Source organism: Amblyomma mixtum, chromosome 1 (assembly GCF_055824585.1).
Source record: "Amblyomma mixtum isolate Tamu chromosome 1, ASM5582458v1, whole genome shotgun sequence".
Lineage (NCBI taxonomy): Eukaryota > Metazoa > Arthropoda > Arachnida > Ixodida > Ixodidae > Amblyomma > Amblyomma mixtum.
Window position 1 is genome coordinate 26,240,614 of NC_143012.1, and position 25,014 is coordinate 26,265,627.

The 25,014-nt window shown below is 44.9% G+C and overlaps 2 protein-coding genes across 4 annotated transcripts in view; one reads left to right on the forward strand and one right to left on the reverse strand.

The window, feature by feature from the left end:
- wls (Wnt ligand secretion mediator) overlaps positions 1–21,428 on the reverse strand; it is a 39,108-nt gene extending 17,680 nt beyond the window's left edge. For 2 of the 3 annotated variants that reach the window (XM_089546318.1, XM_089546311.1), the window contains exons 1-11: positions 21,268–21,428; positions 19,238–19,549; positions 17,791–17,921; positions 17,216–17,371; positions 12,974–13,110; positions 12,839–12,879; positions 9,589–9,716; positions 5,199–5,296; positions 5,056–5,119; positions 4,131–4,274; positions 3,958–4,041 (exon numbers count right to left, since the gene is read on the reverse strand). In XM_089546318.1, coding sequence (XP_089402444.1) covers positions 3,958–4,041; positions 4,131–4,274; positions 5,056–5,119; positions 5,199–5,296; positions 9,589–9,716; positions 12,839–12,879; positions 12,974–13,110; positions 17,216–17,371; positions 17,791–17,921; positions 19,238–19,549; positions 21,268–21,373 — 1,401 coding nt within the window. In that variant the 5' untranslated portion in view covers positions 21,374–21,428. Of the gene's footprint in view, positions 1–55; positions 207–3,957; positions 4,042–4,130; positions 4,275–5,055; positions 5,120–5,198; positions 5,297–9,588; positions 9,717–12,838; positions 12,880–12,973; positions 13,111–17,215; positions 17,372–17,790; positions 17,922–19,237; positions 19,550–21,267 lie in introns of all 3 variants that reach the window. The other variant, XM_089546302.1, reaches the window with a different exon arrangement.
- A 281-nt stretch (positions 21,429–21,709) lies between these two features.
- On the forward strand, positions 21,710–23,630 carry LOC149365809 (uncharacterized). The gene has a single exon (XM_089546346.1). The coding sequence runs from the start codon at positions 21,854–21,856 to the stop codon at positions 22,493–22,495; it is 642 nt and encodes a 213-aa protein (XP_089402472.1). The 5' UTR covers positions 21,710–21,853; the 3' UTR covers positions 22,496–23,630.
- Positions 23,631–25,014: the final 1,384 nt, after the last annotated feature.

Genomic DNA, 25,014 nt, shown 5'->3' on the forward strand with positions numbered 1-25,014 from the left:
AACAGTGCATGCAAAACCCTCCCTTGGGCAGAATGGCAGCAGGGTGCGCACGTACCAGCAGGCGTCGGGTAGTACTTGTGAGACGGTGCGTACAGGACCAGCAGCATGAAGACGTACAGGTTCCACATGCCGTAGACGCCCGTGAAGAAAGCAGACGTGAACTCCAGCTTGATGTCATCATCCCACTTCCAGCGACCCTCACTCACCTAGCACCACCAGGGTCGGTGTGGAGGAGAGGACACAAATTGCAGTCAATGCCGAATTCGGTTAATGTCACCCCAACAGCTGCTGCGCGTGCAGCATTGTTAAAGGTGCACTGAAGAGGATTCTGAACTTGTCTTTTTGCCGCGGGAACTCGATCTACACGTTCCTAGCATCCTTAGAAACTGCGACTTATTGCCCGGTGTGGCCGATTTCCCTAATTAAATCGAATTAACGTCCGGCTCCCGCCCTTTTTTTAAAATTCTGCCTCGTACGGTGGGTGGAGTCGACCAACGCGGAGAGTGCCTTTCAGCCAGCTCCGTGGAGGCTTTGCTTTCGCTTCATTTTGTTTTTTAGGTTTCCGTGAATAAGTAGTTTCATTTGTAGATAATATAGCCGCAAAATAAGCCCGCAGAAATAAAAATACGCGCGGACTATTTGCTTCTACGGACTACTACGTATTACTCCGCCGATGATAGAGCGGCAAGCCGCCACGGGACTGGGTGAAAGGCGCTCCACGCGTTGGTCGACTCTGCCCACCGTACGAGGCAGAATTAAAAAAAGAAGGCGGGAGCCGGACGTTAATTCGATTTAATTGGTGAAATCGGCCACACAGGGCAAATAAATCGCAGTTTCTAAGAAAGCTCGGAACTTGTAGATCAGGTTCCCACGGCAAAAAGACAAGTTCAGATTCCTCTTCAGTGCACCTTTAATCTCGCCCCAACAGCTGCTGCACATGCAGCACTGTTAAGGGACACAGGTTTACTTTCGCCCCTTCTGTGGCACTAATGTGAGCTCTGAACAGCCTACGCCACCTTGAGGAGTAAATCTAACCTGTGCACTAACCACACAGCCACACTCTCGTAACCAAACCGTTCTTGCTACTGCTTTGATCCAGCCTGGTAGTTTTCTACTCTTGTCATTAAAGATCCATTATTACAGCATCTGCCAGAAGCAAGTGCGTCGATAAATGCACTAGTATGGCAACTTGTTGTCACTGTAAGAAGCATCAAGCAGCTCTACGTAGTGTACTGCTGTAATGCTTCATTTCAAAAACGATGTTTTTGCAGCTAAAGAACTGCATGCATGCCTAGCGTTTGTTTACACACCTGATAGCGACGATGCGTATCATCAGACGGAGTAGCTAGAGTACTCATCACAATTAATTTGGAAAGCGGTTGAAGGAGCCTAGAGACCAACACCAGCAATGAGGGCGAAATGTAAGTATCCTGGTGTGGATTCAGCACCCTCCTCCAAATCGACCAGTGGAATTGACCATAAATTTCTCCACTTTCCAAAAAAAAAAAAGCACTTGCAACACCAGTTGAGTTTGCGGGCCGCCGGGCAGCGGGCCATGTCCTTATCTTAAGATGTTTTAGGCGGCGTAGCTTTTAAGCAGACAGAGGAAACGCTGGGGTCAAAGGGCTGCCGCCCCAAAAGGTAAAAGCAGCAATGGCAGCGAGGGGTGCCGGAAAGGGACCCGTTCCGCGGACAGTGCGTACGAGTCGCGTACCCCGGCTATTGTCGGGGTTAAGTTCAATGACCCTTCGACCGCGGTGTCGAACAGTGCGAAAGAAAACTTCAGGGACACTTGAGGGGGAAGCTTGCGTGGGAGGCAGCTGAGTGCAATTACGAATGGTCGTGAGGCCTGATGGAAGTGGTCATTCGGGTAACGAGTTGTGATTACTCTGCCTCTGGCCAGAGGGCTCAGATGCACCCTGTAGTGTTTGGAGCCACAGCTGATGGAAGTGGTGCTTGCGTGCTTTTGTGGTATTGTCAAAGTGTTTCACTGTGTGTGGAAAAGCGCAAAAGCGCTATCGGCTTCTTCAAAGGCATGCGGCCCTCGCGAGCAAACAAGCTCGTGGGTACCGGCGTGTCTCTGATTGGTTGTAAGAAGCCCATCTCTCATTGGTCACTAAGTTGGTCCCCAGAATGCTGGGGAAACTTATTTAAGGAGGCGTTTTGGCGCCAAAGGGGGAGACTTGGGCAGGGACTCTTGGTGGAGAGTCGGAATCGCGAGACGGACAGGGTCTAGCTTTGCGCTGGCCACGTTCCGAAGGACGAGGAGCCGCTACGTGTAGCGCGAGTTCAGTCGGCCAGGCAGGACAGGGTTTCGTAGGGGCGAGCTCTGGCCTGACGCTCCCGATCGTCCTGAATGCTAGCGACCACCCTGGTCGATGTGTATAAGTGTAAATAGTTGTAAATAAACCCAGCTTGTACGTTTCCGCAAAGAAGTTCGCCTACGTCTCATCTCCCTCCTGCAACGTGTCGCGCCCAAACGGACCCCCATCTCCACCATCACAAAAGAGGAAGACCTGAACCCGAGTACAACTACACCCAAACAAGAAAACGTAAAATTAATTGAAGTGCTTTAAATGCATCTTGACGGTGTTACCTCTAATCCTTTCAGTGCGATCAGTGATAAAAGAAAACTGCTTTGCATCTAATGCAGCACCAACAGTTGCCAGCCTGCATTGTGCGTGTACAGGTGTGGCCACAATATTACGGAGCATGCTTCAATGTTTGAAATTTCCTCGCACGTTCTGCAGAGATGTGATGGCTTCTTGAGTTCATTACGCAAGTGCACCAGTGGCATGTGGCAACATACGTAGAAAGTACTTCCCAATTTTCGTTAGGCAACGCAAGACTAAAGTGTTTGCCAAAGTGTGCTTCGTAACATTATGGCCGGGGCTGTACCGTATTTTCCGGTGTATAAGACGCACCCCCCATATATGCAGGCTGTCATTGAAAAAGTTGGTACATAAGACGCACCCGTGTATAAGACGCATCCCAATTTACCCAGTTAGGCTAGTTAGGCTTAATTAAACATGCTTGTGCGACCATTGCAAAATAAGTTCTTAAGCACCGCTAAGTGATCGAAAAAGGCAACACTCACGCCATACCCGCCCACGTTTTAGCAAAAAAAGAAAAAAAGAACGAAGGAACTCTCCTTATGTACATAAGAACATTTTATATTAACTTAAAACCTTGGAAGTATTCATCTTAAGATGCGCTATCAAAAAGCACGCCCATTTCTGGAGGCGACCCAGCTGAAACATTCTCTTCGCACTACGTACACGGAGCAAAAAAAGTTGCAAACGGTGACTGAAAGAAACGCCGGCTTGTCTTGACAATGGCGAGAAACGCGATTGTCGCCATCTTTTGGCACTTCACATTATTTTTGCTTGGGGCCTGCGAAACGGCCGCGGGTTTATGATTCCGGAAGTCGGCATCCCCACCGTTTAATAATAAAGTTCACCTAATAAAGTTGCTCTCGGGGGTCCCCGTATTGAAGTATTAACCCTGTTAAAACCGCGTTATTGGTAGTGATGTTTTTTCGGTGAAAAAAGCTTGAGCATGGACCTGAGTAATTTCTGAACTCGCAGAAAAAAAAAAAAACAGAAAAAGTCGCATATAAGACGCACCCTTGTATAGAACGCACCAGCAAGATTTTTGAAAAAAAGCCGCGTCTTATATACCGGAAAATACGGTACATTCCTTAAGTTCTGAACAGTCTACATCTCTGCCTTTGGCAGCGGCGTTTCACCATGCCATGTTCCTCCACCACATTTAACTGTTGCGTTTGCTCTGGCAGTGACTACACATAATGCAAATATGCAGCCAAAAACCAGCCCTCAAAACAAATTTGGATGTTGCACACATGTGCGTGCATGCATATCTACTAGGAACAACACAAAAAGAAAGCAATCAACAACGAAAGGACGGCCCACTACACCAAGAAAAGTGCCTGCTGACCTGTCCTAAGATGTAGGCAATCACTGTGAGGGCTGCACAGATCTGCGTGGCAAGAAGCAGGAACTTGAACCTGTATATGATACCCTGCACGAAAGAAATCATTGTGATCATGAGCGAGCTAGCATACACTAACCGAAATGTGACTAGAGGTGCCGTATCATTTGAAAACGAACCTCGTAGTACAAGCGGCGTGCCTGGCTCATGCTCGGAAGAGCGCTCTTCTTGAAGCCAATGTTGCGCAGCACTCGATACAGCAGGTAAGAAAGGAAAATGAAGTAAATGCCGGCCGACAACCCGCCTGCAATGATGAAGGCCAGCTGCAAAGGTTCAAAGTCAAGGCTTGATTCGAGCTGAACAGCAGCTATTGGCAAGGTACCAACTACATTGGCATTGCAACAATGGGGGAGATTACATACAAGGAAACAGTGGCACTCGAAGGCTTCATCTAGTTGTAATGCACAGCATTAGAGGTCCCGTTCATGGAAAAAGCAGGCATCTGTCCGTCCACATCACGAACAAACAGGTGGAAATGAAATTAATTCAAATAAATTCAATGCAAATGCCACCTGCCCAAACTGGCACTGCTCATCAGCTCAGTGGTGGAGAGACAGAGAGCCTCCCGAGAAACTATCTGTGCAAAAAAGGCCCTTACAGGAGCTCGGGAAGAGCAACCTGGGTCTCACAAGCCCACCCAGTGGATCTATGAATTTATGAGAGAAGGAGTAGTTGCTCAGGAGGGTCATCTAATGCTATTGCACTGTGCTCGCAAGGGTACGTTAAGCATCAACAAAGTTTTTACGGTAAATTTCAAGCTCAAAAGAAATTGTGCACAAAAACAGAATTTGGCCCGCACATGGCATATGACTGAATACAGAGGAGACAACCACTTATTTACTACATTTCTGGCATGCTCCACAAAAAGATGCTGTTACAAAATAAAGCTAAGCACACTACAGTGCATGACAGAGATAATGGTGCCGTGATATCAATGTGGAGTAGACGCAATGGCATTTAGAGTAACAAAGATACTAGTATATACACAGATATGGCTACAAACACACTGGTAAGCTCTCTTCAAAGCAGTCTTCCAAAGGATACGGCAAGGTTGCTGCCAACGTGAGATGCCCAGATGCTGTAGAAAGGATTCCTCAATTGAATTCCTCTGCAAGACCACATGCAAGTAAGTTCGAATTAACACTCTGCAAAACCAGGGGCACTACTTCGTTACTCTCACCACCCACCTTTCACACAAGTCAAAGATAAAGAGGCAGACACAGCCCGTTATCACCGCGCTCAGGTGTTTCCAGTAAGACCGCAGCCTATTGCGCTCGATGTCGTCCTGCAATACAGTGTGCACGGTCAGCCAACTCTGCAATCCGTTAACTCTGAGAAAGAAAGAGACTTTTAATTTCTGAGAAAACATACCAGCATTCAAGTACTTTAGAATGGTATTTATGGCGCTTCAGGCGAAAAGCGGCCTCCGGAGATGCAGGCCTTATTTTTTTTTCTCTTGAAAATGTGCGTTCAGCGCACGAGCAACCTACCATTAGAAAGCACAACCTACCCTGCGGCCCTCCTGCAAGACGTGCATGAAAAAGCAAACACAAAAGCCAATGAAGAAAACAATACGCACAAGCACACAGAGCTGGCAGCACACACTACACACAAAAGCAGGCGTGCACGATTTACAAGGAGGCATTATTACAAAGCCAGATATAACGCTTGGCTCATTTATAGTCTACCACTCGTGACACTACCCAGACGCTAAGAAAACAGCAAAACACAAACAAGACAGACAGCAATTTACCACAGACACAGCGCTGTCTGTGTCGAATTCTCGTTTTGCATCTCAACTTTTCTGCAATGTCTGACATACTAAGCACACAACACCAAATTGCCAGTTCTTCACCTTACCAGGAAAGCATCATTATGACTGCTAATTGCTCAGAGTTATGTAAAAAAAAATAAAAAATGCAAAAAACATTCTAACCTGGTGGCCAGCAAAGTACGACAGCCTTCAATACTGACAGTTTCACAAAAAGGCCATGTTCTGTCAGTTTCATGTGCTTTACGCAAAGCCAAATACGCCTTTCTGAAGAGCATACTGAAGTTATATGCAGTTTAATCTAAAGGTCCTTTGCAAAGATAAAGCCACAGATGAACTCGATCGTAATTATCGCAGAGATTCTTGCAAGAAAAAGACCTCTGCAGGCTGCTCGATGACATAATGAGTCACAGTGCTTGGATGCAATTTTAGTATCCAATAACACGGCTGAAGGCATAGTAGAAGTATACAATTCTGCCCTAGGACACATCACAAAGTTCAGAGAGCCATATTGTGCTCTGTTATAACATTATGGATTAGCGAAATAAGTAAAAAAGTCAGATGCAGCAACACTTCAGCAGTCAGCTAAACCCTCTTCCCAAACCTAACACATTAATCATGAACCCTGGCCAAGCAACATGCACAGTAGCATAGCATACATGGCGTTTGATATCCTATACCACCAGCATACTAATGGCCAGTATAATTGTAACAATTCCATGCCATTTTTGCCTTTCCTATATTTCATCAGATGGAAATGGTCATAGAGAGGCCTTGTGTCTGGTGGTGAATAAAAAAATTAATCAAGAAACATAAAAATTAAATGAAAATAAAAGAAAAATAAAGAACAGGTGTCCGCCAAGCGATATGCCAAGAGGACCCCAGACCGCTGAAGGGAGCCTTAATGCTGTCATGTCACAACCATAAGGCGGAGCTCAAGTGTCCCCGAATTCTTCCCTTTTATCAAGATGATAGGTAAGGTCGACTCAGAACACGGGACGCTGGGTGCTTCGAACACAGCCGATATGAAACTATGAAAGTGACAACCGCTGCTAGGTCCAGGGAATGGCGCTCCCATTTAGAAACGGGCCTTTGCAGCTTGCATTTTCATTTTGCTGTGCTTGTGACAGGCACTGCATTTGAAACCCAGAAGCTATATTAACCCACATCATAGTTTCTTTGCTTACTAGGACCCCAGCAGAGCTTGCAATACAGGCCTGGTGCCCTCTGTATAGTACACACGCATGCAATTTGATTGCGAAGATTTGGTTCTATTTTTACTTGTGTGTTGAACTTGAAGGGGCATTAAGAGGCCGTGCATCTTGAGCAAAACAACTTGCGAACAGAATTATTCTCATACTTAGGAGTGACAGATGAATGTGTGCTAATGAAGTCATACTACTTCAACCTGTACATTACAGCACTGTGCCTCAAAAGCTACTCAAACTAAAGCAACAAATGGCAAACACTGGCTGGGGGCTGACAGCAGTATACACTGTATTTGAGAGAGCCCCAGAAACATTAAAATGGGCTAGACCAAACAAACTAGTGGCCTGACATAACAGCCAGGTCACATTTATCAAGACGAGAGCTCTTGTAGTCCAGTAACTGATATAGCAGCAGTGCCGCCGTTGAACTTTGGTGGAAGATGTCTTTGCCATACAAAAACGGATGGTCAAAATAAGCAGAGACTACTTAATCACTTTCTCATAGCAGTAGTTCATTTCCACCAGTAATGCTTCTACCACACGAAATGCAGCACTGCTCCAACTAACGACAGCAAGTCACTGTGATCAGCAGTGTTGAACTTTAGATATACAGTCAAGGCCACTTATAACAATATTCAAGTGCCATGGAAATACCATTGTTATAGCCAATAATTGTTATAACAGGGTTGTGCCAAAAAAAAGAAAAGATGACAAACTTCAGAGCATTTATTGACAGTAAATATCCAGAGTGGTTTGATTGTTCTAATGCCTGTAAAAGCTCGTTAATTCGAACTTCAGGGAACCGGAATAATGTTCACCGTTCACCGATGACCAAAGCACCGCCATCACTGCGCCACCCGGAGTTTCGCGCACCTCCGCGTCATAGGAATCAAGCCGGCTTTCCGGAAGTGATTCTTAAGGAAAATTCAAGAAGCATGCAGAACTAAGGGTGCGGTGACAGCTGAGAAGAGAAAAACCGCGCTGGCTGCACGCACGCGCATTGCACTGACTGATTGGGGGTACGCATGGCAGCAGCTCTCATGACGCGATGACGCCTGCCTCTTTTACTTTCGTGGCGTTGCTGCGCCAGCTTAGTCCATTGGTCGGCCCCACATGTGCGCGCTTTTGTGTTGTAGGCATGGTTTTGCTGGTGTGGTTGTAGCATTCCCTTCTTTTTTTTTCTATAATGGTTGACGCTCAATTACCAGATTTAATTGTTATAACCAATAATGTGCCTTGACAGCATTTCTATAAGCAGTTTATTTTACCATAGAACACATGGCAAAGCTGATGGTGCCATGACTGACCATTGTTATATCCGATATATTGTTATAACCAGTATTGTTATAAGTGGGCTTGACTGTATTTGAATGACATGAGGGTGCTCCTTTTGCAGAGAGTTGTCAGACATACCAAAACAAGAGGCAGGAGCTCTGAGGCCCACCTTGTATGCACCACTAGAGTATCCCTAGCTAGAGCTTTACCAATGCTGGCAATGGAGTCTGTCACAACCAGGATGCTACTATGAAAAGCGCAGCACCGTCGAAGGCTTCCTAGCTTTCCTGTCGTCCTTCACCTCTCAGTAAGCTCGTTTTTGGCCACACACTTCTCACCGGAAAGTGTGGTGTGTCGATTCGCCGTGAGTGGTGTAGGCCATAGAGTTTCTTACTATTACCTAGAGGCAAAGCTGGCAGCCCGTCTATGGGAGTTTGCATGGCGACCCCTCCAGACCACTTCAGCCACCATGGGCGCTCAAAGCATCATGGGGCGGTGAGCTACTTGTTGCGGAACTGCAACTTTTGGCCAAAAAACAATGCAAGAATAAGCGCTATTCGATAATCAAGAATGTCCTAACATTCAATCTTCTGTCTGTAAATTGCAACAAACGAGCAGAAAAGCATTTAAGTGCAAAGTTCGCCCAAAATAAGGCATGGCTAGCTCTCCTATTGGCCCAGTGATGAACACTACAAAAACTAATATTTCGTAATTAACAAGCGCACTTTTAAAAGTAAATATGTTTAAAAAAAAAATGTTGATGCTTAAACACTATGAGAGGTTTTTAATGGCATTTCATAAAAGTAAAGCCTTTTCTTGGCGTCGTGTGTCGTCGCGTTTTCACTACTATGGGTTTTTCACACTGCGTTCGCGCGAAGGTCGTCTGCGCACACACGAACAATGTTTTTGGAATGAAACGTCTTAGTAGTGCCACTCTGTGTTCCCGAAAAACTACGACTGTCTCGCAACAAGTAGCTCACTGCCCCATGATGCTTTGAGCGTCCATGGTGGCTGAAGTGCAGTGCCGCCAGCTTTCCCTCTAGGTAATAGTAAGAAACTCTATGGTGGAGGCTACTAATAAATACCTAGATTGACATAGCTGGCCACATATTGCACAGAGGAGTCAAATGGAAGAATGTTTGCTTCACTTGTAAGTGTTAGAATCTTGACAGTACTCTACCCGTTAAGTCACACTTAATGTGTGTCATAAATGCTAGAATCTTCACAGTACACTACCCGTTAAGTCACACTTATCATGTGCCTTTTGTGTGCCTTAGTGCACGTCAACTAGTTCTTATAAAACTCGGAAATGAGCCAGCTTACCATCAGGTGCTCTCCACAAAAAATGAGCCAGAAACTGAGCAGGGTTGCATAGAAGATCCCTTGTCTGATGTCACTCATGAGCAACATGAATGGCATGTCAAACCACAGGGTCAGGAATTCCAGAGGCACTGCAGCCAGAAAAGACGTGCGCGCATTCTCAAGATGCACAACAGGCAGAATGCAAACCAACCGAGGGGAACAATTCTCCGCGTTTTAAAAATTTCACTTTTCACGTTACAGCCCTTGCACGACATATCATTTTCAGACAACCTCTTTAAGGTTTTGGATGTCTATTACAAAGGTAATAAAACATATTGAGCCATGTCTCCGTTTGCAAGCCATGCCGAGCGGCCCATCTCTTTAACACGTCCACAGCAAAGAAAGGGTACAGGCGTCAGAAAAATAAGTCTGCTCTCACAGGTTTACAGTTCACTGCAAATGCTTGCTCATCTGAGAACACCTCTCACTGCACCTACAAGCGAACGCATTTGCTCAATAGATCACAGTATGTTCCCTTAATGATGAGTCCAGTAGAAAGAACAGCCATCAAATTTTTGCTATCACACAATTATTTTTCAGTTCACACAGATATGCAACAACAATGATAAAAGTCTTGCTAGCATGACACATTTAACTTTTGCTCAGTTAGTGCATGGTCTTAACTCTTTCCCTACCGCGCCCATTGAACATCGTTAGCCCGCTAACGATGATTTCATGCTCCGATTTCAGAACCTTCTGGGTTGCTAATCACCACGCTGAAGATACAGCTTGTAGGCAAGGATTCAAAGTTTTCTTTCCGATGTAGTTTTCTTTTGTCCCACGATGGGGCACTTTCTAACTCGCTGTGAAGAAATGAGGACGTGGACCTGCGCTCATAGCCTGCCATGATGCCCGCAGATGACGCCTTCGCCGCTCGACTTCGGAGCCTTCCGCGTTGCTTACAGGCACGATGCGAATCTGGCATGTAGCCGGAGAAGTGAAGTTTTGTTTCCGATATAGTTTTTTTTTTTCCCCTATAAAACGGCATTTTTGAGCGCGCTCCGAAGATTCAGTACCATCAAAGTCGCTTGGGAGCCTCCACACGCGCGCCACGCGCACTAAAACATAGCAAATCTCAGGACTGCGTTTAGTCTGCGAGTGATTTAATCGACGACCTGTGCAACAACGAGCCTGAAAATGGTGCAAGGTGCCGAAGATGCTTCAGTTTTCACATCGGTGATGATGGAAACCAGCCTGAAACACAGGCGGCCACGCTCCGATGCACAACTGTAGGGTTTCCAGGTATTGTTTTGTAGCATGAATACTATTCAAGATAGAAATGATTTTTTTTTGCAGGTAGTGGCCAACACAGTAACGAACATTTTGCATATTTCAGAAAATTTTTACATTTTTTTCTTTTTAAATAGAAGCGTGTCTTTGCAAGTTTTGTTCAATTTTTTCCTAAAATCTCGTTTTTAGCAAAAAAAAATGTTTGTTGCAACATGCAATTTGTTGTTTATACTTATATGAATAGAAAGCACCTTTATTCAGCTCTGTTTTTGGTATTGCAATAGGTATTGAATGCAAAAGTTTTAGCAGAAAAAAAATGTACTGAAACCTTCAGAAAATGGCCATTTCCCCCATGGTAGGGAAAGAGTTAACAATGGCAAGGATCCCAGTGCACCAAGAAGCCTTGTGTCACTTCTGCCTAGTATTACAGAAAAAGGATAATGCAAGAGAGCGAAACATGGAAAATAGGGAATAGCCGAACAGGTTTGTACATAAGGGCACATGTTTCCAGAATGACAAAAGCAATGATGAATACGAATTCAAATTGCGGGTTTTAAACCCCGAACAGACACAATACGTTGTGAGGGACGCCTTAGTGGAGGGCTACAGATTAATTTAGACCACGTGAGATTCTTAAACCTGTGCTGACACTGCACAGCATACTAGCATTTTTGCATTTCACCGCCACTGATAAGTGGTTGCCACAGTTGGGATAGAACCTGCGGCCTTGGAATCAGCAGCCAAATGCCAAAGCCACTGTGCCACCACGGCGGTCAATGGCGAATACGAGATGGCCTTGCATAAGATGTGCAATTCAGCCCATTGTTCTTAATTAGAGGGTTGTGAGCCATCTTCAGAAAGCACTGGACAGACATCCTTACACGACAAGAGATCAAGTTCAGTGATAAAGAAGGCTACAACCAAAAAATCAAATTTGTCTGCAGGTGCTGTATCTCTGAAAAAGTTTTTGTTGAGAGTCCATAAAAAATGAAGGAGAATGTTTCCACATCCAAAACAGTGTTAAAGGACAGATTTGTGCCACGCAGAACATGACGATGAAAGGGCAGTACTACGGGACACAGCACTCGCACTTCTCAGACATAATATCCACAAGAGACGATTCGCTAGGCTCTGAACCTCCGGATTGATTGGTGCTTTCGCACTAATAACTTGACCCAAAGCACATAAAAAACACAAGGACGAAAGACGGCAGACAAGCACTACTGCTGGAAGTAGCGCTTGTCTGTTGTCTTCATTCGTCCTTGTGTTTTCTCAACACTATAGCCAAACGGGCGAGTTGGTGGTACATATTGGAGGCCTCCAATTGTGTTTTCTGCGCGCATTGTGTCAAGCATGGAATACCAGCTAGCCCAGACCTACACCTTAATTAACTCCATAATAAGAGTAGTTTTGTGCACCTCTGCTTATTTATGTCTCACCCCTGGTTCACTTAAAATAACTGTGCATGCGCACAACGCCATATCTGTGGTACTTTTGTCATCGTGGCCTGCTGTTAAAAAGCCCGTTTTTCCAAGAAGCAGCATACTCCGGTGTGAAGCATTTGAGAACTCCCTAAAAGAGACAATGATGACATCATCATGATTTTGCTCTTAAAAAAATTAAGATAGCTGAACCTTTCAAGAATTTATTAAGGTTTGTTTCGCAGCAAACCATATCTCCACTGCCAGGAAATCTGGGAGTGAAATCAGGAACACTTCTTCCTGCTAATGCATCACTGTGGCACATGTCGAAATGCCCAGTACCAACAACAGTGTAGTTGTGGTGTCGCTGTCTCGTTTCCTTTGCATATCAGTACCCTTGACTTTCAGCACAGATTCATATGAAAGAGCTTAGCGATAAGTGTTAAGTCGCTGAACTCAGATTCAATTAAAATGCAGCAACTATGATCAGAAACAAAACTGCCCAGTTCGAACACAACACAACTAAAGCAGGCTTGCCACTGGAAGGGAGACGTACTTACAGTTCAGCAAGGTCAGGGCAATCCCGAGGGAAAGCAGCAAGCTGAAATGAGGATACAACAAAGTTTAGTGACTCTGTATTGAAAAAATGCTCCTTTAGAAATGTTACAAGTGCACCACAGGAGTCCAAAACTTGCCCTTCTATGAGGTGCGGAGGACGCGCCAGCATTCTGATGCGCCGCCAGAACCAGATCAGCGTGGCCAGTACGATGGGGAAAAAGAATGTCTTGAGGGAGACCCACACCTTCGTGAAGCCACCATTCTGGTGAATCAGCTGCAAAACATACGCAATATTTTAACAACCATTGAGAGGCAAAAAACAATCCTGAATGTGAAGTAATGTTGCGCTACGCCAGTGGTTCTTAAACTAGGTTACACGAAATTCTTGCATTCCTTGGAGCACTTTTTGCATTCCCCAAGCACCTAAATCAGTGCACGCATAAACCCCCACCTTTTCTTTACTTGCTTTATTTTCGGATTAATCGCACTGCAATTGCCGTCTGAAAACCAGTTTCACTATACAGCCAGAAGTTATCAATTGATCTATGAGTGTGCGTACTCTTTATGCACGCACAACCTAGGGATGGAAGCCCAGACATGTGGAGTCATCCAGCCCCTTTTACAAGCCGTTGAAAACAGTGCGCAGAAAACAATACACAAATGGGAGAATGACAGACACAAGTGCTGACTAATAACTGAAAATTTATTGCGGTGGTCACTACAAATATAGAAAGAAGTGTTTATAAAAACAAAGAACAAGGATAGCATCTTATCATTCCTTTTTTCATTGTTAGACTGCAGGAAAGTGAATTTCTTGTCAAATCCATGGTGAGGTGACTACACGTCGCACTTTCTACGATGCAGGCTTCATACAGCTAGCGCATATGCTGTTGACTGCATCTCCGCAGAACATTGGAGTGTTCAAGGTGTGGAGTGAGATCACATTTCAACAAAAGCTTAGCACGCTGCCTGATCCTGCATTGGTTGAAATGGCATGTTCTCTCAGGCAATCAGTGATGCAACACATATGCCCCATATAAGACGCTCTGCAAGACAGTGGAATTTCATATATACCACCTCACTGTCACAAGGCGCGAATTTTTTCTCAAACCACTTTTCGCATCGTGTTGCCAGTGGGCCATCTAGAATGACTTCCCTGCATAATGCAGACAGTTTGCTGGCATAGTAAACACTAGATGCATGCCAACCTGCCCCACCACTCCTTTCTTCAGCAGACGGCTGATGCCATGCAAAAACAACTCCAGAACTTGAGCACCCCAAGATTTTCATGCGTCCATCTGAGACAAATGCACCTCTCCCCCTTCTGTAATCAAGTTCTCTTTAAAGGGGCTGCGAAACACTGCTTGGGGGGATATCGGCTATACTTCAGGTGGGTTCTTTATGTCACACAGATGCTGACTTAAAAAGAATTACAGGAATCGATGCACAGGAACGGGAGTTATTCAGTGGAGAAATGTCAAAATACACGCAAACAAAACGCTGCCCTCAACTCGATTTTGGCGGGGCTTCCCACTACTATTTCGCTCTCCCAATGACGGCACCTGGCGCAACCAATCAAAACAGCCAGCCACAGCATGTCACGGAAGTTTGTACTCCATGGTTGCCTGCTCTCTGTAACTCGTTCTTGCTGAGACTGGCAGCGTTGTTTCCATGCCAGAGCGCCCCTGGTGGTGTATTTTTATTTTACTTGCTTTGTAGGGCTTTTATCTAAGACAAACAAGTTGTTTTTGTTGATCTAATATAAAACGCAGACAGGTGACAAAATGTGTCTCTATTTATTCACACAATTTGCAGTATATTTACTGTTTGTCCGGTCATCAAGCTCGCGCCAGGTGATGTCATATCTGCTGCTAAAAACCCGCCACTGTGTGGCGACACCATCAGAGCCATGAAGTTGTTTTTTGGAGGACATTAAAATATTAAAAAACGGAATGTATGCAGTATTACCGACGCTAATAGCACCATTATAACTCACTGTATGCAATCAACAGGCAAAACAGTTAACTAAGATTGTGTTTCTGGGCCCCTTTAAGAGAGCCTCTTGTACTTCCCAGTCAGAGTGGAAAGCTGGGCTAGTGGGCGGTCCATCTTGATACAAAAAGTGTGCTTGGAGTCCTCGTTTGGAGCGCTAGTCTTTACATTAAGTTGTATTGCCCATTTTTCAATGCAACTAGCAGCACTGCCCACTGTGTCACCGCAAAAATGTCTGAGGGGAGATTGATTCGTGTGGGTATGTGTTAGTACAAGGTGGCTACATGAAGCCATGTTCCTGGCGACGCGATGCATGATGGCAACAGCTGTCACCTACTGTTGCTGCTCGCACATCCACATGAAGCGACAAAACGCAGAACGGCATGCAGTGTTGCTCATTTGTGGCCACTTTGGTCCGCATAGAGAAGTAAAACTGTGCTACAGGCCCATTTTTAAAACATTAAACAGCATGAAGCACAATAAAAGCAATGATGAAAATCGTTCTTTAGAAAATGAATTGCACTGTTAATAAAATATAGGGACCCAAGGAGCACTGTGCCTAACTACATTACTGAGGAGCTGAGACTTGTAATGATTGAGAGGTGTATCCTACAACACCCTTTTCTATTTTATAACGCCTATCAGACTTTCACGAGTCATTTTGATGCATGGGTGATGACGATGAGAGCATCGGCAGCGTCTTCGCCGAAACCGCGCCACAAAAATGACCTTTGCTCGCAATATAGATCGGAAGTCATCAACCCGGAATGCCTTCTGCTGATGGCTAGTCTCTCGTGCCTCTTCTGGGCGATGGGTGAAATTTTTTGCGAACCCAGAAGCTCAGCGACAGTGGCCCTTAGCTCACTGTGCAAGGCCATCGTACAAAGCAACTGCGTGGTGTGTTGCCACAAATTATTGCCTCATATAGTTAGTGCCCTAAGACAAATTGTTTGCATGTATGTATCTGTCGTATCCGCTAAACCGGAGCTAATGCTCTCAAACCAACATGGCAAATATGACATTCCATTTGGACGAAAATTCGGACCATCTTTCACACCTGGACTTTACCCCAGCCCAAGCGTTTGTCCAGGACGAGCCAATGGCAGTACAGCCATTGAGCGCCCAGCTCAAGCGGTAGCCGCCTGTCAGCTGTGTATACAATGCAAACCGAGATTGAGTAATGTGAAGTAACAGAATGTGCACTAAACTCCTGACTGCTACCTCCACCATACTGGCAATTATAAGTTGACGTAAAGTAATTTTTACGGGGAGATTTTATTTTTCAGATTGCCCGATTTTTCTGAAATTTTAGCTGCCCCTAGTGAGTCCAACCACATTGGTCATCAACTGTATTATATCCCAAGTAACAGCTAGTCCAATAACTTGTGCAGTACTCGAAGTTATCCATTTCTCCAAATTTCAAGCGAATCTCAGCTATTGTGCATGGCTTGAAGGCATCATGCATATTGTGCACGCCATTCTGCATCATAGAGCTGTAATTAAAATTCACCTTAACATTCCAAGGCAACACTGAGTAACAGTACCAAAGCATATCAAAGAACAGCAGCATGTATGCAGCACACAATTCAGCAACAGAAGCTAACGATTGCAGCTGAAGAAGCTGCAATTAAAAAAAAAAAATCGACATGGGCAGGAAACGTAATGCACCATAACAACTGGCGGTAATTACGGCATTAGGGTGGATGCCAAGAGGAAGAAATCAAAGGTGACTGAGAGCTGGATATGATGAGCTCAGGAAGTTTGCAGCAATAATGTGGCTGCAGCTGACACAACAACCTGAACTCACTGGAAAAGGCCTTTCATAGCTTATTTGCTGAAGTAAATGATGCAAGCTGATATTGCCGCAAATCTTTGTAGCGTTTTTTGTTTCGGTTTATTTGTTCATGCTTCAAGGCTGCCGGCACGCCGCTTTATCGCTTCGTTTGTGACGCAAGATGCGCCTAGAATTATCTCGATTGATCGCATCCAGGCGGAGTCGATTCTACTTTGTGCCAGAATGTTATAGTAACTTCCCAAGCTTTATCTCGAATGTTCGCTATCTGATTTAAAAAGAGCACGGCCTACAGCAGCGGGCATTCTGTTTGACGACTGCCGAGCACGCTTGTTACTACGCCGCCGCCGAGTGATTCAGTTCTTTGCGGGCGCAAGTCAGCCCGAATAACGAGTTCCGTTTCGAGGACATCCTCGTTGTTTTCCTATTCGCCGGACTGCAGTCACCACTACGCAACAATATCATCATGCTTGGGCTTTCATTAACCTAACAATCCCAACTTATTTAGAGAAGAACCATTCCAAAAAATTTCCAGCCAGTCAAGCAACGCTTGGACATGAAACAGCTGACAAGATGCAGTGAGACAGTCACTCACCACGAGCCAGACATCCTTGACTTCTCTGAGATCCTTGTTACCGGGGCTGCCTTCGTGCAGTGGCAGTCGCAGATTCAGGAGATAATAGTCATGATGAAGGCTGCCCAACTCAAACAGGCTGAGGACGTCACAGTTGTAGGCGTGACCATCAGAAATCTGGACAAAAAAACCCAAAACCAGAATCATGGGCACCAAGAGCCATAAAGGTTAAGTAAACAGACAAGCAAACAAATAAAAAAAAATTCACTGTATTTTCTCAGTCCTACATCTCATCTTTTTCCACTTCACACCACCCTACGTAGATTTTATTTTAGAAAGTATAAATTGCAAAGGTTTACAACGTTCTACAATGTAATGAATGCTCTTGCAACTGACAACTTGACACAGTCACTTAAGCGCAGAAATGTAGGCACCGACTAAGTAATAATCATGCATAATCATTAAATTTACACAATTGACTACGATACAGTTTTAAAATGAACTTTTGTTTCTGTGAACAAAAAACAGTTGCATTTCCAGACACACTCCACGTCTGATAATAATCGGCATGCAGCAATACACACAAATGAACATACCCTGGTGTTATTTATATCGCACTGCAAGTGGCGCTCTTCAACAGATTTCGCCAAAAGGGTCCACTTGTCCGGAGGGTCATGCTTGTTCCTGTAGCCAAGCTTTGCCTCCAAGCTAAGCAGCGGGTTTCTCGCTTGTGTTGTAGGTATCGTGGATAACATTGACGAAAAAAGAAAAAAGCCATGATCAGACAACATGTAGGCACAGTTCACATGTGAAGAGCCTAAATTTGTTATTAGTTATTTGTCTTTAAGATAACTTAGTCCCAAATTCAATGGCTTAACTTCATTCCTTCCTGCCAACGAGTTCACTAATCAAAACTGCTGTGCTGGGTGTTTCTTCCTTTTTGTATCAGGTGTACATTCATGGTGGGGTACAAAAATACACAAGCTAAGTTTTCTCCGAAGAATGGAGCTATTCATCCACCTAATAAGGATTTCTTAACAGATGTTAGTGACAATAGTATTCCATACTTCAAAGCAAATATAACCTCGATCTGAGTGTCCTGAAGTTTGTTGCATTATCACGAGTGCTGTGTTACAGTCACACACCACAAACGAGGATAGTAAGAGATGGCAGCTGGAGTGAAAGAGATGGGCTTTCTTATGCTTATACCCCTGTTACACGGGCACTTCGGACCGCGATCAGTCTCAAACACAGTTGAAGTTTGAAGCGTGATCGAGATAGACAGCTGCTACATGTATCCGCTCAATTCCTATCAGCTAGTTAGATTGCTACATATGAGAAAGCGCTGTGTGTAATATCATCATCACCATTGATTTCTAATAAATGAAAAATAACAATCGTTACTAAAAACTTTCTACTGAAAAATTTCGAAAACTATGAGCAGAAAAAGCAACTTAATCACTTTCTGCTGCAACCAGTAGTGGGCTCCATGGCGAACAGGAGCAAAACAATGCTCGGCAGCCAACACATGTGGGAGCCTGGATCGCGTTTATTTACCACTGTCAAAATGGGCATGCCGGGTACATGGTGTCAAGAGTATAAACACCGCTTTGCAAATCAAGACACACAAATAAAAACAAAATGTTGTTTTAAAATTGTCCTCTTTTCTCATAACAAATATTTCAGTACTCTTTAGTTTTAGCTGCAATATTTTGTTTCAGTTGGCGTGTAGCCTGGGAACGAGGCTCGCAGCGACCCCTTGATCACGCTCATACGGTTGAGCAGGATCGTGGTTGATCGCAATTGAATTCACCGTGTAGCATCTACGCCGTGTAGCATCTGCACGTGTGTGAATTCGCCGGATCTGCATCGAGTTCGATTTCGGTCGACTTGACTGCGATCGAAAGTGCCAGTGTGACAGCAGTATTAGTCACAAATTTTTGCCTTTCACCACTTGCGTTCTTTACCTCAGATCAAGATACTTTCACTTTAGAACAGCAAAAAAAGAAGAAGAACAGGTAAATAATGGAAAGCTGAGCTCACTCATTGGGTTGGTCTCACTGTGGATGATGTCCAGCTGAAGGATGCCAATCAAGTTCTGCATCCAACGCGAATAGTCCAGGTCCATCTGGGCCCGGGGTCCTGGGGCTTGGAATGCAAAAACGATGTGGTTGGCTGTCAGGTTCGGGTCAGTTCGAGACGTGTCGGTGAGCTCGTGGATCACGGTGCAGTTGGTGGGCTGCCCCTCATTGCCTCGTGGTACGTGCCAGGTGTCGTCAAATACACCCATTGGGAGCACGGTTTCCCGCTTGCATATGGTGGCCAGAATCTGGTCCGCATTGGATGGGGCTGGAGCTGTTCAAGTCGAAAGTAAGGAACAAAAGATGTCAAAAACATGCTAAAAAAAAAAAACTCTGACTCATGCCCTTAACACGTCCACTGCAGCAACGATTTTCGGGCCCCTAATCCCTATGCGTTGTGGCCCATAGATTTTCAGGGGTGGGGCATGACCCATTAGTGAGCCTCTGGCGAAGTCAACTTACTGAAACTGACAACAGATGGCACTAACAACCTGCCATGTGCGTTTTGTGCATTTTTCCCAGGCTCTTTCAAAAATCAGAGCTGTCCCACGACTTCATAGCACCACTCAGTATTCGTGCTGCATAGCAGGAATACATGATGTGACCTACCGGTGACCCACGACTCCGCAAACATGTTAAGCAGCAGATGAGGTGGACAAAACAAACACGAATGCTTTATTTCACACCGTTGTTTTGAACATTTTCATTAATAAAAACTCTAAACAATGAACATGTTTTGTTAGCCACTTTTAATAAAACTCTAAACATTCAGCATATTTTATTCCCTACTGTTTTATTCACTACCGCTTTGTGCACAAGTTAATTCACCTTTAACGGCCCCAATTCAAGATGTTACATGGGGGGAAGGTATGAATATGGCAATATGTGAAAACAAAAACAAAGTAAATACAAAGGGTACAAAAATCACTGAGCGCTTTTGAAGCTTTGCGAGTCCATATAATTGCAGAGAGTACAAGAGAAAAAATTTGCGAGCTCTGGCGGCGAAGGTTTGAACTTCGCACTGAAGAGCCTTCGCACGCTTGTGAAACGCGCACGATCGACATAAAAGTGGCGAGCAAACTCTCCCTGAGTAAAAAAAAAAGGAGGGAGGGAGGAGGGGGGATTCGAGGCGCCAGAAAAAGGCGTCAATGCGGAGCCCACACACGGTGATCGTCGGGCGCCCCCCTTTCCCCATGCCACACGTGAAGGAGGGCTTAGGTACAGGTATATACAAACGGCGGCGGCAGCCTTTGAAGCTTCATTGACGGCGCCAGTGGAGAGGGCGCGAGGCCGCCAAGAAAGAAGGCTCATCGCTTCTCAGTTCTCTCTCTCTCTCTCATTCGCGCGCATGTGTGTGCACGGTTTTGACGCGCGGAAGTTGCATGCGCTGTGCGCTGCTCGAGCGCTCGAGATTGCTGGCGATTCGAGGAAAGTTTATTCAACTGTCCACTGCAAGCGCAACACCTTCGCTGCGCTGAAGGAGACAAATGCAGGGGAGCGCTTGAATGCAAGCATACATTCCGAAGCTTACATAAGCTGCGGCTCTCTCCAGTGCCCGCCACAGCACCATGTAATCTTGGCCTTCCGAGATACGATGAAACGAGTGGTCGCGGTCGACTAAGAGGCTTTTTTTTTTCTTCCTTCAGCGCTCAGTACCACTGCGAGCAATTTACAGCTTCCATAACATCTTAACCACAATCTTTATGCACAGAAAATTAGAAATCTTCAATGAACTCCTCACAAGACGTATGAAGAATGACATATCCCACAAAACTGTTCCACCTGTGCATCCTGCACCTTCAGTTATGCGCTACGAGACAAAAAAAAAAAAAAAACCTGCAGTCCAAAGTGTGCGTCACCGCAAAAGCCTACTCATGAAATAAAGGGACAATAAATTGACGTTATGCTCCTTATTCAATCACGTCCCATGGAGAGCGGTCATTTGACGCAAGGCGCACGCTCTGCTCTAGCTTGGAAGGCGACGTTACTCACCAATCAGGCCGCCGATAAGGAAGCAGACAACCTGAAGTGTTAGCACTACTGCAACTATGCAAGCAAGCTTGCGGCCGCTAAGATTTTCGAGAATGCTCCCAGCCATTTTGACGTTTACTACTGCCTGGGCGCCGATGCCGGAGACAACGCCGTGCGCGCACGCACAGACACCACGAAGACGCACACATACAAACTCGCTGAGCAGGCAGGTGTCGCCCTCCTCCGAGGAGAATAAAAACTAGCGTTAAAAAGAAGTAAGAAGTTTAACTTTTTGGAAGTAATGAACTCATATATAATTATAATAAAGTAGCAATTCAAAATTTTACTTAATTTAACATAGTATAGTGTAGTTTATTTGCTTTGTATAAGTAAACGCACAAACGGTCTTAGCCAGAAAAGTTCTGTACAAGCCGAAGTTGTCCGAGTCAAGCCTAAAACGACGCGTCCAGTGATTTTGGCGTCAACCGGTCGTGTTTGTCGCCGTGCGTTTGTCCCTTTTTTTTCTTTGCCGGTTTTGTCTTTCACTGATCTCGCTGTGATGCGTTGACCCCGGTGGACGAAGTCTCAAAGCGGCAAAGGCTTCAGAATGCCTCGGGAGCGCAAGGGGGCGAACAAATTCAAGGACGCCGACCTCGACGGCCCGGGCGTCGGAGCGGGCGACATGAAGCTGCAACCGGAGAGCCCGTCCACCAAGAAGCGTCGCACGCCGGCGCAGGCAAGTCCTTCGATACCGGACCTGGTGCCGCCTCCACCGATGACCGGGTACGGTGAGACGATCGTCGCTTCGAATCCCTTCGACGACAGCGTCACTTCCCAACAAAGCCTGCACCGGCGGCCTCCACAACACGCCATGCTGCATCAGCCGCCAAACGTCACCCAACCCCAGATGCCCACGGGACCGCCCGTGGGCATGCCCCCGTCCGCGATGCACCCGAAACCCATGCCCATGTCCTCTGGCAAGGTCTACCCACCCGACCAGCCGATGGTGTTCAACCCGCAGAACCCGAACGCTCCCCCAATATACCCATGCGGCGTGTGCCACAAGGAAGTGCACGACAACGACCAGGCGATCCTGTGCGAGAGCGGCTGCAATTTTTGGTTCCACAGGATCTGCACGGGTCTCACGGACGCGGCCTTCCACCTGCTTACGCAGGAGGTCTACGCAGAGTGGGTGTGCGATCGGTGTCTGTCGTCCAAGAGCATACCGCTCGTCAAGTTCAAGCCGTAGAGTGGCGCGTCCGCGTTGTTGTTGCGTGAAAGGCTGTGACTGATTGAACTTGCGAAAGAGAAGACGCGATCCTTGGATCTGTGTTCAGTCTTCATCACATTTTGAAGCTCTCTGACTGCGAAGTTCATTTCCTCTAAAGAGAGAAGACTGACATTGTTGTGTTGAATCCCATCAGGAGCACCCACTTGGCGTGGATACATGAACGCCATTGTTAATTTTATTGTCTGTAGACGTGTGTATCGCGATCCAAGCAATTAGTTTGTGGAGGATAAAGGCAGGGAAAAAGCAGTGCAGCTATGTTTTATTATTGAATGCAGCTCGTTTTTTCAAACAACATATTCATCTCTCACCATGACATTATCTACATGTAAAAATAAACATCAAGGTAATCATAAAGTCTGGTTGTTCATTCTGCTGCAGCTTTATAGTAAAGCGAGGGGTAAAAAGACCTCCACATTACAATTTTTTATGCAGATTTTGCCCTTTGGCATACTGCCAGAAATGAAGCATACAATTTCTTGTTTTTCTGTGTGTAAGTGCTGAAAGTATAATTTATGCAAAAACAGTAAAGCATCATGCTTTTGTAAGATATGATGTGCAAGACACTCAAAATGGATTTTATCACTGCATAGACCAGCTCTGTGAAATTGCTTTTTTTTGCATGCCAAACAAATAGGAAAATATCTGCCATTAAGTTTTTCCTTATTCTTGACTTTCAATCAGATCACTGGCATCAACCAACATTATTCATGCTACGAGTGCCAAAGTATTGCAGTAGGCCAGTCTTGCCTCTTTGAATACTGTTTCTGTGGCAGCCATAATGCGAGTCACCGTCAGTGCTGTGTTTTACTTTATGGCAACTTTGGGACAGTTGACTCTGGCCCAACTTTTATCTTGAACCACAAGTTTGGTGGTGATGGTCATCAACTCATCATCTAGAAAGGGTTGTGCTTTCTGGCATACATGTGCCAGTGTGTTTTAGAACTTTTTGTTCAGAAGTAATGATATGTCGCATGACTTTTATTTTACTGCAATAATATAAGGAAGCAGCTCTCCAGCTCTGTTTCGTTTGTTCAATTGCCCAGTTTTACTGAAAAATGTGCAACAAATAAAGCAGTGTTCAGTTGGCCGAGCAGTTCGTCGTACTTTATTAGTTTTCCCATCTCAGATGAGGTCATCAGCTGAGTGAGATTATTTAGAAAAAAGGCGGTGATACATTTGGCACCAGCCAAGTTGCCTTTTAGCACTGGCTTTTTGCGTCATACTTGCTATGAAGAGTCCATGAAAATTGTGGTTACTAGCTACACATGAGGTAGAGGTCATGTGCAAAAACTTGGTGTAATGAGATCGTTTTATAATAATTCAATTGCTTTATTAAAATACATTTGTGTTAAATCCTTTGATTGGCACCAGTTTCAGGAGTGCGTCTTGAAAAGCACACAGGCACAATTGCTGTTTCACTGCTAAAAACGTAGGCTGAACCCTAGCATCGATGGTGTGTTTATTGTGAGCAATAATGTTTCATGTTGACACTTCGACTATGCTCGGAATAGTTAAAATCCTTCAATGGATGTTTGAAGCGTCGCATTCCAGCGACTACAATCGCCTCTGTTTGAGCCAAATTGTACACATCTACCATGTTTACAATACTTAGGAACAAGTTTTGTAGCGTGCAAATGAGTCGGCTTAACGTTTTGGTTCTTAGTGAGCAGGGCATAGTACATCTTGCACAGGCCCCCATGGTTCGCCGCACGGATGCTGTTACTGTTTAGAAAAGCTTTTATTAAATTGGCTCTTGCGCAATATAAAATCATTCCGCTGTCTAGATATCTAGTTAAAAATGACATTCATACCTTTTCTTACATGCAGTAGCTAATTCTACATCAGATATACAGTGCTGCAAGTATATATTTCACCAACTTGCTTGCTTGTAACGTGTACTGTCAATTCCTGCATCATATGCTAGTCTCGGCTCTGCTATTTTATACTGAATGTAATATCCACTGTTTGGAGTGACAGCTCTTAGCTGGAAATGCTTTCAAACATTTTGTTCATGGTTCATTCTTACTGAAGAGTTACTCTGATCAATGATGAAGGGCATCTGAGTGAGCACTTTCGCTAGTAGTCCTTAACAGTGTGGACCAAATACTCTACCCGGGCATTATGTTCAGAAAGTTGATTTTGAAACTTATACAGGAGACCACCACATTTTTATCTAATAAGTATTAGTTAGGCGAAAAGCTTTGTTTCCGAACGCGATTCTAATCACTTGTCTGGCAATTTAGTACTTGCAGAGTAGCGGCAGCTTGTTTATGTTCCCATGGTAGTGGTTGTTACTTGCCTTTGTGTGTAGTATGCTTCTTGATTCTGAACTGCTAAAAACTTGCTGCAATGTTATTGTTATTTTTCTTAGCAACATGCAAAGATTTATGCAAAAAATTAAGTTAGAACAAAAGGCCTAATGTAATATAACTTTTTGTTATTTCTTGCTGTAAGTGAAACATTTCACAACCGTTTCC